Source organism: Ambystoma mexicanum, chromosome 4p (genome assembly GCF_040938575.1).
Source record: "Ambystoma mexicanum isolate Mex_15411 chromosome 4p, UKY_AmexF1_1, whole genome shotgun sequence".
NCBI classification, from domain to species: Eukaryota; Metazoa; Chordata; class Amphibia; order Caudata; family Ambystomatidae; genus Ambystoma; species Ambystoma mexicanum.
This window is the reverse complement of record NC_090927.1, coordinates 65,919,551-65,934,416: the sequence shown is the minus strand read 5'-3', so window position 1 is coordinate 65,934,416 and position 14,866 is coordinate 65,919,551. Positions and strand designations below refer to the sequence as shown.

At 45.8% G+C, this 14,866-nt stretch overlaps 1 protein-coding gene across 1 annotated transcript in view; it reads left to right on the top strand.

The window, feature by feature from the left end:
- LOC138452996 (WAP four-disulfide core domain protein 5-like) overlaps positions 1-14,866 on the top strand; it is a 287,523-nt gene that overhangs the window by 237,162 nt on the left and 35,495 nt on the right. The window contains exon 3 of the mRNA XM_069605401.1: positions 6,051-6,194. Within this exon, the coding sequence (XP_069461502.1) occupies positions 6,051-6,194 (144 nt within the window). The remainder of the gene's footprint in view (positions 1-6,050; positions 6,195-14,866) is intronic.

The window sequence follows — 14,866 nt, the reverse complement described above, 5'->3', positions numbered from 1 at the left end:
TGTCACTGGTTGTGGTACATGAGGTGCTATTTGGTGGCATATGAGATGCCATTGGTCTAGCATTGGAGGTGTGCATGTGGTGCACATGAGACGTCACTGGTTTCGGCACATGAGGTGCCAGTTGGTGGCATATGAAATGCCATTGGTCTAGCATTGGAGGTGTGCATGTGGTGCACATGAGACCTCACTGGTTTTGGTACATGAGGTGCTATTTGGTGGCATATGAGATGCCATTGGTCTAGCATTGGAAGTGTGCATGTGGTACACATGACACATCACTGGTTTTGGTACATGAGGTGCTATTTGGTGGCATATGAGATGCCATTGGTCTAGCATTGGAGGTGTGCATGTGGTGCACATGAGACGTCACTGGTTTCGGTACATGAGGTGCCAGTTGGTGGCATATGAAATGCCATTGGTCTAGCATTGGAAGTGTGCATGTGGTGCACATGACATGTCACTGGTTGTGGTACATGAGGTGCTATTTGGTGGCATATGAGATGCCATTGGTCTAGCATTGGAGGTGTGCATGTGGTGCACATGAGACGTCACTGGTTGTGGTACATGAGGTGCTATTTGGTGGCATATGAGATGCCATTGGTCTAGCATTGAAGGTGTGTGCATGTGGTGCACATGACATGTCACTGGTTGTGGTACATGAGGTGCTATTTGGTGGCATATGAGATGCCATTGGTCTAGCATTGGAGGTGTGCATGTGGTGCACATGAGACGTCACTGGTTTTGGTACATGAGGTGCCAATATTTTGGGATACGAGATGCCATTGTGGATATGTGGTAAGGAGTGGTGCTTTTGTTGCACATGCCAATGAGCATGTGTTGTGTGATTAGCAGAGTAACAGCCCTTTGCTTAAAGTGAAAGTGATCAACCAAAGAAAAAAAATTGAAATGGCAATACTTGTAATGAATTGCATGTTAACCAATAGTTTTTTCCACAGGTACACACAGAATATCTCTGCAGCTTTAACAAAAAAAAGAAATGGTCCTGTTTCGGGAGTTCATTTTATTGTAAAGTTTTACACATTGTTTACTACTAAATTGAAGGTATTGTGGTATGTGTGTGAATGTGTCAGTCATGTGCTGGTTGCCATGGACAGTGGGCATGTATTGGTTTAGTGGTGCAACATGTTGGTGGGTCTGGTCCTGTCAGCTGCGTTTATCTTGGGCACCATCTTATCCCTGGCATTGGTGCTGGGTTTGGTTGGTGTTGGTGTACACCTGTAGATAAAGGATTGATGATAAGGGTGCACTGCGTGTAACTTGGTGGTTAGGTTTGCCTGGAGAATGGAGGCTGGTTCCCTGTTTTTGACGTCTGTGGTGGGCCCGCTGCAGAGTTGGTGCATGTGTATGATTAGAGTTTAGCTGTTCTTAAGCTAGTGTAAGGAATGGTGAGGTCAGCAATGTATTGCTCTGAGCAGTAGCTTGCTTTGTAAGAGTTTGGATTGTGGAGGATTTGGCCTGTTTGGTCATTCTTGTGTATTAGATTTTGTTCAGAGCAATTATGTATCTTCTCCTTTTGTCTTCTCCTGCTGTTGTCTGTTTATGTAAAGGGGGAAGATATGTTAGGTTTGGATCTGCTCCCTCTCCATGTTTGTATGCTTGGGTCATATTTAGAGTGTTGGTGTGGAATGTTTGGACTGGAGTGTGCATGAATGTTCCAGAGAAAAACAGTTGGGACCTGGATGATTAATGGACAAGGGGGCCGGTGAATGTCTCTCCCTGCCTATGTATTTTAGTTACCTGTCCTCATGTACTTACCTGACGTTTAAACCCAGTAAATATTTATCAAACCCACGTACGGCTCCGCCTACATATTTTACCCTAAAGCTAAGACGTAACAACATGGAAGATGGGAAAATGTACTGTATCTTGAATCGATCCCTACTAGTTGGTTGGATAGAGCCAGGGCACGCTTCCTTAACCAGTTCAAAATATCACCAATGGAGAGTTTTGCAGAAAGCAAGAACCCCATATATACTATTGAGTTCGCTCTCCCCACCTCCTCGGCCCACAATCTTCAATGAAAAGAGCTGATCTTACTGTCCCTTGAACATTGCAGAATTTTTGTTTCCGATATATTGATTTGCAGAGAATGACTATTGACAAACACAGCAAATGCATTAATCAAGTGCTGCAATCCTGCTGAACTACAGTCGAAAATGAGCCAAACAAAATGGTCTCAAGTACAGTCATTTTGGTGACACAAAAGTTGCCGCTTTCAAATGATCACCCGGATCAGCCAAGTAGAGATGAAAGAGGCAGAGAGCCACCACACACCCCTGCCTAAGTCACGAAAGATGAAGATTTGGCGTGAAAGCTGACCTGCCCGACGGAGGCAGACTTGGATGTTAAAGTTTGAGTAAAGGCCAATAATCAGCCTCAGGAGGCCTTTTGCAATACCCCACACCCACAGTTCAGCCCACAGAAGATTTCTGTCAACAGCATAGAAGGCGGAACTGAGATCGATTGAAGCCATATGAACAGCATAGGTGCCTTCCCATGCCAACTGTTGTTTACATTTCACCTTGTACATCAGGTTCCAGCATGCAGCACTTCCTGTTGCACCCCTTTTTTATATTGGCTCTAGGACCCTTATTCATCAGGTACCAGCATGCAGCACTTCTTTTTCCACTCCTTTTCTTTGGCTCTAGGACCCTTATTCATCAGGTACCAGCATGCAGCACTTCTTTTTCCACTCATTTTCTTTGGCTCTAGGACCCTTATTCATCAGGCTCCAGCATGCAGCACTTACTGTTCCACTCATTTTCTTCATTGGCTCTAGGAACCTTGTGCATCGGTTTCCAGCATGCAGCACTTCCTGTTGCACTCCTTTTCTATATTGGCTCTAGGAACCTTGTGCATCGGTTTCCAGCATGCAGCACTTCCTGTTGCACTCCTTTTCTATATTGGCTCTAGGAACCTTGTGCATCGGTTTCCAGCATGCAGCACTTCCTGTTGCACTCCTTTTCTATATTGGCTCTAGGAACCTTGTGCAACGGTTTCCAGCATGCAGCACTTCCTGTTGCACTCCTTTTCTATATTGGCTCTAGGAACCTTGTGCATCGGTTTCCAGCATGCAGCACTTCCTGTTGCACTCCTTTTCTATATTGGCTCTAGGAACCTTGTGCATCGGTTTCCAGCATGCAGCACTTCCTGTCCCACTCCTTTTCTATATTGGCTCAAGGAACCTTGTGCATCAGATTCCAGCATGCAGCACTTCCTGTTGCACTCCTTTTCTATATTGGCTTTAGCACCCTTATACATCAGGTTCCAGCAAGCAGCACTTCTTGTTCCACTCCTTTTCTATGGCTCTAGGTACCTTGTACATCAGGTTCCAGCATGCAGCACTTCCGGTTCCACTCCTTATCTATATTGGCTCTAGGAACCTTGCACATCACATTTCAGCATGCAGCACTTCCTGTTGCACTCCTTTTCTATATTGGCTCTGGGACCCCTATACATCAGGTTTAAGCATGCAGCACTTCCTGTTCCACTCCTTTTCTATATTGGCTCTAGGACCCTTATACATCAGGCTCCAGCATGCAGCACTTCTAGTTACTCTTTTTCAGGCGTCCTGGTTTCGTACTGTGCCATCACATCTCCACTGCTTCTTCTCCTACAAGTTTCTGGGCATCCAGATGCTTTTATACCATTTTGTGTCCTTGCTCCCCTTGGGCATCCTCAATCGTTTCTCCCCTCTGGGTCGTTGCTTGCCTTGCGTGCCCATCGACTCCTCCCCGTCTATGGTTCCTGAGGTGGATCGCCACTTCTCTAGCATAGGAGGTCTTGTGTGGGGTTACTCTGACTGGCATTTCCTTCATGCCTGCCATCCTGATCCCCCCAGAGCGGCATGGCGCCACGTCATTGCTACGGTAAAGAAAGTCAGTATCCGACATCTTGTCTCTCCCCGTGTCACCGACTTTCAGTGTCTCTCCACTGTTTCCTTTCCATGTAACGCTAGACAGCATTTTCTGGATCTCTTCCCATAATTCTAACTTCGCCTCTGACTTGCTAAATCCTAATCTAGTTGAGAAGGAACGGAACACTGCACATAGGGGGCAATCCCGGGGTAAAAGTGGGAGCTCCGGGAGAAGTATGGTTGAGTGGAGCAATCAATCCTCAAGATGGCTCACTTTCTGTAGTCCTACTTCTAGCTTCATGGTTCTGCAATGGGTGTCACATGATCTTGAGAAAAGATTCTTGTTTCAGGATGTTCTTCCATCTTGCGGGGGTCTTTTCACCACACAGAGGCTACTTGTCTCGGGAGGATAGCTCAGGGACAACGCAATCGTCTTGGAAGCAAGATGATGCAGAGTAACACAAGTTTGCTCCCCAGGTCCACACTTAGAAACCTCTGGGTATTAAGCATGTTATAAATAACCCATTACAACTACTAATTACTCTTCAGTCATGCTCCTCCATCACTGCCCAATGGTTCTTTTTTTAGTTTTGGCTATAAGGTGGCAGTGTATGTGCTGCCTACAGGCTGAACTACTTTGATTGGAAGTGAAGATTCGAGAGCGATGGGATGTGAGGAGGGACACAGCCTGCGGGTGTTGCTTAGATTGTACCCTTTTGTTGTCTTCCCATGGCCATGCTAGTACACCTGCCTGTACCCACTCCCTTCTTCTCCCTACCCAAAACTTACACCCTCCCCAGATGCCTCTGATCTAGCTCTGTGCTTTCTGAGCAGTCTTCGGAAATTTTATGGCATAACTAGAATACCTTTACCAACTGTGCCTTCACTGCTTGTTTTATAAACCATATGTGAGTCTTGCAGTTGTTTCTTCCACTGAAGCACTGCTAGAAACAAGCACTGGCAAAGCCAACAGTTTAGACTCTTGCATAGGATTAGATAGACATTTGTTAGGCACGGCCGTAATGTGCCCATCTACTAACACCATTCGCCAGCTATTGCCAACTTCTGGCCCGGTCATACTATTACGGCATTGCCTGATAAATACCGGTTTGGCGGCCAAAAAAGCCAAGGCTGAGGGCTTTTCCAATGCTTGTTAGAATTGTGTCGATTTTACAATGTGAATTTGTTTAGCAATTTTATGTTCACTACTCTTATATACTCTCCGTACTTAATTTTGGCCACTCCTTGTTTTTGACTAAAGGTTGTTTCAACTTAATGGGCCTCATGACGGGTCTGGCGGTAACCGGATACCAGCGGGTTTCCACCAGACCCAAATAAAATTACAGGCTCCGGTAATTCTGTTAATCTCCATTCCCATAGTGTTCCGGTCCGGTAACTCTTGCAATGAGGCCCAATGTTTTGTACATATTTTATGACCAAAACAATGAGAGAATGTGGCTTAAATGTGGAGGAGGCAATTGCACAACACCATAAAAACAAAAAAGAGACTGTTGTTGACTGACAAGGTAAGGATGTTGCAATGTTTCATTATCAGAAACAAGCTTTATTAATGTATGAACAATCCATCCAAGCAAATCAATCATTCAATGCAACTGTTGTGACATCACAGGAATACAGAGAAAAATGTCATACTTGCACATTACATCACAAAACAATCCAATATCAGACTACAATTCTGTATCTCTGGTTACATTACTAAGTTCATCAGAGTCTCTCTGCAATTTTGTACAAGCAAGACCTTCGAAAAGTTCTGAGTGTCCTGTGAGGGTCCTTTTATTTTACAGATTGCACTTGTGGAAAATAGCACACGGCTGTCCAACTCCAGGCCTCGAGGGCTGGATCCATGCCGGGTTTTCAGGATTTCATTCATATTCATGAGATACATTTGCATACAATGATTCTAAATGAACGCACATTGTTCCTCATGAATATTAATGAGGGATAACCTGAAAACCCGTCAGGATCCCGGCCCTCGAGGCTTGGGGCATGTTTATGCAATTGTGGTCTCTGCCATGAGATGTGCCCGATTGAAAGTAAGGATGCGCAGTGAGCAGTCAGATTAATGTGTGGCTCACATGGTATGCTGTGGCTCTTTGTGACCCCAGATCAGAAAGTAGTTGACATGTGTTCTTGTGGATTTTCTCCCCATTAGAGAAACTCGGCTTCTGCCCTCCGGACACCGCCACGACTTGCACCCAAAAGGAGGCGAACGAATGTGACGGGGACACCGAGTGCTTAGGTCCCAAGCGCTGCTGCTTCTTCCGCTGTGGACTCAAGTGCAGGTTCCCGCTACCAGGTAACTTCGCCGTCTTCCCACTTTGACAATAGAGGATCCCAAGAATTCTGGGTATGAGGCCTCTTTCCTGCAGGCATTCATCTCCTCAGGACTGAGGTACAGTCCACTTTGTACACAAATCAAAGCATTGAAAAATGCTAAAAGGAGGAGTGGGGCGACAAAACAGTAAATCTGCATGAAGCCGTGGTTAAACCGAGCATCAATGAGTCCCTTGAAGATTGTGACGCCTTTTACCTCCCACTGGTGCATGCAGGTTAGATCGGCCAGAGCTGTGTCAAGTGTGTTGCAGTGGGTGATCTTTGCAGTGGCGTCACTTCTTAGACTTTTATTAACCATTAGCATCCTGCACGCCACAAAAAGAAAGAAATCCTGCCACCGTTTGGTGCATTTCCGAGTCTTACCTGAAGGTATTCCAGCTCACGTTGCGGCATGTCCCTCGCGCCGGTCTTCCATTTTTCATATTCTTTCCTCGGGTCGCCATGGAAAGTGAGAAGGGACTACACGTAGTCCCTTCTCCCTGTTCCATGGTGGCCATTTCTTTGTTTACCTTTTTTTCCCATTTACTTCAATGGTCGCCATGGAAAGAAGGGACTACGTGTTTCCTGTTGCATGGCGGCCATTGTGTTTGTTTACTATGGCTGCCGGGGGCATTACCTGATGCAGTAATACCCCTGTGTCTCAGGGCTTATTGTCTAACTACACACTGTGTTGGACTAGCAAGCCAGTCCTTTCTGTCATGGGTAAAAGATTGAATGACACATTAGAGGGGCATTGTGACAGATTAAAGGTACGTGTTGGTTGCACTGCAGTCCCTGCATCTTAAGGACTGAGATGAGGAACAGGGACGGTGAGGTATGTCAAGATTACTTACCTGTAATCCCCTTTCTCTGAGTCCTTCTCTTGATTGTCTCAGTCCTAGGTTCCTCTCTCGTCCATGGAGAATACTGCAGAGGGTTATACGGCTAAACTACATACAGATGGAATGCTAGCTAAGTGGTGACCTCCCCCCAGAGACAGGGTCATGGTCCAGGGTGAACAAACGTTTTTTAAAACAACATTTCAGATTAAGGGGGTTGGTTGCCTGCCTCGATAGGTGGACACTTCACATGTTAAGGACTGAGGATTGGAAAAGAAGGGCTCAAAGGAATGGGATTACAAGTAACTAATATTGATGTATGCAGACAATCTAGGAGGAAATTGAGTCCCTTGCCATGGTTCGAGATGAACTGACTTGGACACCATGACCAGTTTCTCACATCACCATAATTGTAGTTCTAGGATGATACAGTTTAGGATTCATAGACAATGTAGAAAGACTATTGGAAAGGGGCACAATCTAAAACAAACACTGAGAAATAAATCACAAAATGATTATGAAACTGTCAATTAATTTTGTCCAAGGACATTGTAGCAATCACCCCAGCGCTGGGGGGCATACAGGGCTGTTAATGGCCCTCCAGCCCGAGGCTAGGTTGGCCTGAGCGAAGCAATGGCCTTGGCAAGGCCTCAGGGCTGCTACAGGCCCAAGACACCCCCCTGAGCGAGGGTAATAGCTATTCGCACACTAGGGGTCGTCCGGGGTGCAAATACTTTAATTCTTATTTACTGTTTTATGGGAGATGGCATATGCGCGTATTGCGGGAGCCCAATTTCCAGTAATAGAAACAGATGGCTGCTTTCTTAGGAAAGGGGATTTTGTCCCTTGTCTATTTCCATTGTGGTCGCCGTGGGCGGGAGGAGCCTCGGGACCAGAGCACAAAGCACCAGGACAGCAGGTAAAGTGAGGAGGGAGGGAGTGGGGCGGTGAAAGGGTGCGGGATGCCTTTAGGGGTGGTGGAGAGGTTGGCGGCATAGGGCGGCAACCCTGTTGCCTCCCCACAACCAAGAGGGAACCACCCGTGGAAGGGCCTTAAGTGGCTGGAAAAAGCAGGCAGTACACAGTGTGTTCTCGCCTGCTTTGCCAGCCACCTGATTGGCTGACCACCCTTCCTTGGGTGAGAAAATAATTTACTGTACATCAAGTAAGTGTTTTGATAGAGTCAATGTCCTGGACTATTTAGACGTAGATATTCATACTGGCATTGGTAATTAGTACCAATAATCGATGAAAGCAAGACAAAAACATTTAATAGAGGGGGCCTTGCAGCGCATTACTGGGCGAGGGAATAAGGAACCCAAGTGTCAGGGGTTCTATAGCATTAGGGCATTGATGAAACTCAGCAAGGCACTCTAGCATTGTTAATATCACCCGCATAGTCCTGAAATCATGTGAGATCTGGTGAACTCAGCAAGGAACTCTAGCTTTGTTAATATTACCCGCATAGTCCTGCCATCATGTGAGATCTGGTGAACTCAGCAAGGCACTCTAGCATTAATATTACCCGCATAGTCCTGAAATCATGTGAGATCTGGTGAACTCAGCAAGGCACTCTAGCATTGTTAATATTACCCGCATAGTCCTGACATCATGTGAGATCTGGTGAACTCAGCAAGGCACTCTAGCATTAATATTACTCGCATAGTCCTGAAATCATGTGACATCTGGTGAACTCATCAAGGCACTCTAGCATTGTTAATATTACCCGCATAGTCCTGAAATCATGTGAGATCTGGTGAACTCAGCAAGGCACTCTAGCATTGTTAATATTACCCGCATAGTCCTGACATCATGTGAGATCTGGTGAACTCAGCAAGGCACTCTAGCATTAATATTACCCACATAGTCCTAAAATCATGTGAGATCTGGTGAACTCAGCAAGGCACTCTAGCATTGTTAATATTACCCGCATAGTCCTGAAATCACGTGAGATCTGGTGAACTCAGCAAGGCACTCTAGCATTAATATTACCTGCATAGTCCTGAAATCATGTGAGATCTGGTGAACTCAGCAAAGCACTCTAGCATTGTTAATATTACCCGCATGGTCCTGAAATCATGTGAGATCTGGTGAACTCAGCAAGGCACTATAGCATTGTTAATATTACCCGCATAGTCCTGACATCATGTGAGATCTGGTGAACTCAGCAAGGCACTCTAGCATTGTTAATATTAACCGCATAGTCGTGACATCATGTTAGATCTGGTGAACTCAGCAAGGCACTCTAGCATTAATATTACCCGCATAGTCCTGAAATCATGTGAGATCTGGTGAACTCAGCAAGACACTCTAGCATTGTTAATATTACCCGCATAGTCCTGAAATCATGTGAGATCTGGTGAACTCAGCAAGGCACTCTAGCATTGTTAATATTACCCGCATAGTCCTGAAATCATGTGAGATCTGGTGAACTCAGCAAGGCACTCTAGCATTGTTAATATTACCCGCATAGTCTTGAAATCATGTGAGATCTGGTGAAGCAAAAAAAGGGCTACGCTGGTTGATGAGATGCATTAAGTGGGATAAGTTATGGCGGATGTACCTTATCGAATCACGAAGCACTATTTGCAGGCAGTGTCTAAGTTTGCAGCAGCCTATAAATTACAAGCAGTTAAGGAAATTTAAAAAAAAGGCTCATTGCCTTTGTAACTAATGGAGCGGCATAACGAGTGTGGTCGAGTTTTTGTCCTGTCATCAAAGGATGCCAACATCCATTTCAAAAGGTATATATAATATAATTATTCAGCAGTCCAAAAATAAAATAATAGAATAAAATAAAATATTGAAATATTATAGAAAATCAAATGCAATTATGTCTAAGCAGTTTCATACACCTCCATTTTTTTAAAGGTAATGAAAGAGTCCTAGATAACTATAATTTTACTCAATGTCCCTAATTTCATGATGACAGAATTCTAAACAGGTGCTGATGGTGACAACTAGTGGGAAAGATGTGTATTGTCTCTGACTTGTCTTTCTTCATTGACTTGTAGCGCATAGACCATAAGGAAAGTCAAGATGCAGGCACTATTCTGGCATTAAGGGACCAGCTTTAATTGTGTTATTGAGGCCTTGAAACTTCAAGCTGCCTGGGGTACTCGATATCATGACCCTGCAGGTGGTTCAGATGAGAGCAGAGCCGCCGCGAGGGAGCTACTCTCATCTTCTCCCCCTTCACAGCAAACCAGTGTTTGGTTGATGATGTCTCACTGCTCACCTGGATTGCTACCTCCTCCCAGTCCAGCCTATTAATCCTTCCCTGTGTTTTATTGGGTCACCTATATCAGGGTACTGTTACCCACAATCCTCCTAGACCTTAGCAAGCCTCATGATCCTGTGACATCCCAATGATCTAGGATGGAGAAAAGTATACGAAGAGTAATAAGGTTCGCTTCTATATCATGGGGCATCATCCCCAGGTCTTTCTTCCTCATCCCAGTCGTTCATTTTGAGATCAACCAAATCCAGATGCGCATCAGCACATGAGTAAACCAAAACACGCGCACCCCTGGGTGATATGTTTACCGTAATTTATATCTGGAAAAACATGCTACGGAGATACTGTAAATCCTCTGCATGTACACTTTATGTGCAAAGACCTTCTGAATGAAGGCAATCATGCCTCCAGGTAGATATCCTGCGAATACCTCCTAGTAGTGGGACACCGTGCGCTGCTGCCCAGGAGGTAGACACTCCTGTGGTGGATCTGCCTTGAATAAGCCATAGTGACTTCTGAACAAAATCCATCGACTTCAGGAAGCAGTGCAAGCCCTACTTCCCTGGGCCGCTGCACCAGAAGTAGTGAATAAACTGTCTGACTTTAGAATGGTAGCTGTGGTTCCCAAGTACATCACCACTGACCATTTAACATCCAAATATTGCATGAACTCCACCTGGGAAGAGGAGGAATTAGGAGATAAGTAAGGTAGGAAATTATCTTATGGCATGTGTAAATGCAAGACAAACGTCTGCCTAAATGAAGGACCACATCCCAAACCTAGGGCAACTGGAAGAGCCTTCCTGGTAGAGCTTAGAGCTCTCCTATTCTTGATGACATGATGGCAACTGGGAAAATGGATTCAATCATCAAAAGCTTCACTTTGATGGAGACCATTGGCTAAAAATGGTGAACATACAATCCATTTTGATCAAACCATTCATGATGTAAATTGACTTCTCTTTTTCAATAAGAACTGGACTGTTTATGATGAAAGGTGCAAAGCTCTTCAGGGTGATGAAAGTCCATGTCCATCCTCTCTGACTCAATGTTTTGTTCCCTTTTCTTTGAGCTTCTGCACTGAACAGATCAGTCTCCAAGGGCAGCACACCTAAAGTATCGTGCTGGTGTCAACTGTGATGACTTCTGAAGATACTCCAGTACGAGCTACCACTGAAGCTGTTTCCGTGATAACGGAGTCTTCTGTCGAAATATTGTTATTCCGGAATCCAATGGCTATACAAGTCTGAGGCCAGAGGCATGAGATGAAGCATACCCTCTGGGATCACTTAAACCACAATGCCATGCGCCCCTGAACCCTCAGTAATTCTCATGCCATCTTTTGCTATGAATACCGGGACACATACTACTTCTGAGCCTGGGCAATTTTGCCTCTAAAAGATACCCGAGTCTTAGCAGGGTGAAAAACCTCCCCAGGTGAAAGTAAACTATGGAGGCAGAGTTCAATCTGATTCGTTACAGTTGATCATATACCCATACTAAAGATGAGAGCAGCATACCCGAGTCAATTGTGACAAGAGCATATCCTTGCAAGGTGCATGGATGCATAAGCCAATCAACCAGCTATGGGTAGATAGAGACATCTGATGTGGACAAGCCGCTTCAGGTGCATGGCTGTTTTTAAACACACTAGGGCCCAGTTTGAGGTCAAAGGTTAAAGGGAAGAATGATAAACTGAAAGGGCTGATCATCCACTACACATCATAGGCACTGGAGATGGGAACATCAGATCCAATGAAGTGGGAGAGCCCCTAACGAGATGAAAATCCCTTCCAATGAAGTTGGATAGTCCACTGTGGAGAGGATGGCCTGTTCCAATGAAGCTTGACAGCACCTGGTGAAGAGGATGTGTTCCAAGGAAGAGGGAGATGCCCTCTATAGAGGATAATCGCTTTCAATGAATCGGTAGAACCGCCTGTAGAGACGATGATCCATTCCAGTGAAGAGGGATATCCCCCTTTAAATATGATGATCCATTCCAACTAAGGTGGACATCCCTATGTGGAAATGATCACCCATTCCAATGAAGATGATCCATTCCAATGAAGCTATAAGGCCCCTTGGAGATGGTGATCCATTCCAATGAAGCTAGATAGCCCCACTGAAGATGGTGATCCATTCTAATGAAAAAGGGCAGCCCTGGTGGTGATGGGAATCCACTGCAATGAAGCTCGAAAGCCCCCAGAAAGATGGTGATCCATTCCAATGAAGCTGGATATCCTGCAGTGAAGATGTTGAGCCATTCCAATGAAGCTGGATATCCTGTGGTGAAGACGTTGAGTCATTCCAATGAAGCTGGATATTACAAGGTGGAGATGATGGTTCATTCCAATGAAACTGGATATTCCTGTTTGGAGATGATGATTCACTTCAATGCAACTGGCTAGCTCTGGATGGAGATGATGACCACTTCCAGCGAAGCAGGATAGAATCCAGTGGAGATGGTGATCTATTCCCACGTATCTGGATAGCCACAGTGGAGATGGTGATCCATTCCAATGAAACATGAGAGCCCCTGTGGAGGTAGTGATCGATTCCAATGGAACAGGAGAGCCCCTGTGGAGGTGGTGATCCATTCCAATGATACAGCAGAGCCCCTGTGGAGGTGTGAGCCATTCCAATGAAACAGGAGAGCCCCTGTGGAGGTGGTGATCCATTTCCATGGTGCTGGATAGCCGAAATGAAGATGGTGGTCCATTCCCATGATGTTGGATAGCCACAGTGAAGATGGTGGTCCATTACCATAGTGCTGGATAGCCACAGTGAAGATGGTGGTCCATTACCATGGTGCTGGATAGCCACAGTGAAGACGGTGATCCTTTCCCATGAAGCTGGTTAGCCACAGTGAAGATGGTGATCCATTCCCATAAAGCTGGATAGCCACAGTGGAGATTGTGATCCATTCCCATGAAGCTGGATAGACCCGGTGAAGAGAGCAATCCCTTCCATGATGCTGGATAGCCACAGTGGAGATGGTGATCCATTCCCTTGAAGCTGGATAGCCACAGTGGAGATGGTGATCCATTTCCATGAAGCTGGATAGCCACAGTGTAGATGGTGATCCATTCCCATAAAGGTGAATAGCCCCAGTGAAGATGGCGATCCATTCCATGATGCTGGATAGTCACAGTGGAGATGGTGATCCATTCCCATGAAGCTGGATAGCCACAGTGGAGATGGTGATCTATTCCCATGACACTAGATAGCCACAGTGGAGATGATGATCCATTCCCATGATGTTCGATAGCCACAGTGGAGATGGTGATCCATTCCCATGACACTAGATAGCCACAGTGGAGATGGTGATCCATTCCCATGAAGCTGGATAGCCACAGTGGAGATGGTGATCTATTCCCATTACACAAGATAGCCACAGTGAAGTTGGTGATCCATTCCCATGATGCTGGATAGCCACAGTGAAGATGGTGATACATTCCCATAAAGGTGAATAGCCCCAGTGAAGATGGCGATCCATTCCATGATGCTGGATAGCCACAGTGTAGATGGTGATCCATTACCATGAAGCTGGATAGCCCAGGTGAAGATGGTGATACATTCCATGGAGCTGGATAGCCCCGGTGAAGATGGTGATCCATTCCCATGATGCTGGATAGCCACAGTGAAGATGGTGATACATTCCCATAAAGGTGAATAGCCCCAGTGAAGATGGTGATACATTCCATGGAGCTGGATAGCCCCGGTGAAGATGGTGATCCATTCCCATGACACTAGATAGCCCCAGTGAAGATGGCGATCCATTCCATGATGCTGGATAGCCACAGTGTAGATGGTGATCCATTACCATGAAGCTGGATAGCCCAGGTGAAGATGGTGATACATTCCATGGAGCTGGATAGCCCAGGTGAAGATGGTGATCCATTCCATGATGCTGGATAGCCACAGTGGAGATAGTGATCCATTCCCTTGAAGCTGGATAGCCACAGTGAAGATGGTGATCCATTGACATGATTCTGGATAGCCACAGTGGAGATGGTGATCCGTTTCCATGAAGCTGGATAGCCCCAGTGAAGATGGTGATCCATTCCCGTGAAGCTGGATAGCCCAGGTGAAGTTGGTGATCCATTCCCATGATGCTGGATAGCCACAGTGTAGATAGTGATCCATTCCCATAAAGGTGAATAGCCCAGTGAAGATGGCGATCCATTCCATGATGCTGGATAGCCACAGTGTAGATGGTGATCCATTCCTATGAAGCTGGATAGCCCAGGTGAAGATGGCTATCCATTCGCATGAAGCTGGATAGCCACAGTGGAGATGGTGATCCATTCCCATGACACTAGATAGCCACAGTGTAGATTGTGATCCATTACCATGAAGCTGGATAGCCCAGGTGTAGATGGTGATCCATTACCATGGAGCTGGATAGCCCCGGTGAAGATGGTGATCCATTCCATGATGCTGGATAGCCACAGTGTAGATGGTGATCCATTACCATGAAGCTGGATAGCCCAGGTGAAGATGGTGATACATTCCATGGAGCTGGATAGCCCCGGTGAAGATGGTGATCCATTCCATGATGCTGGATAGCCGCAGTGG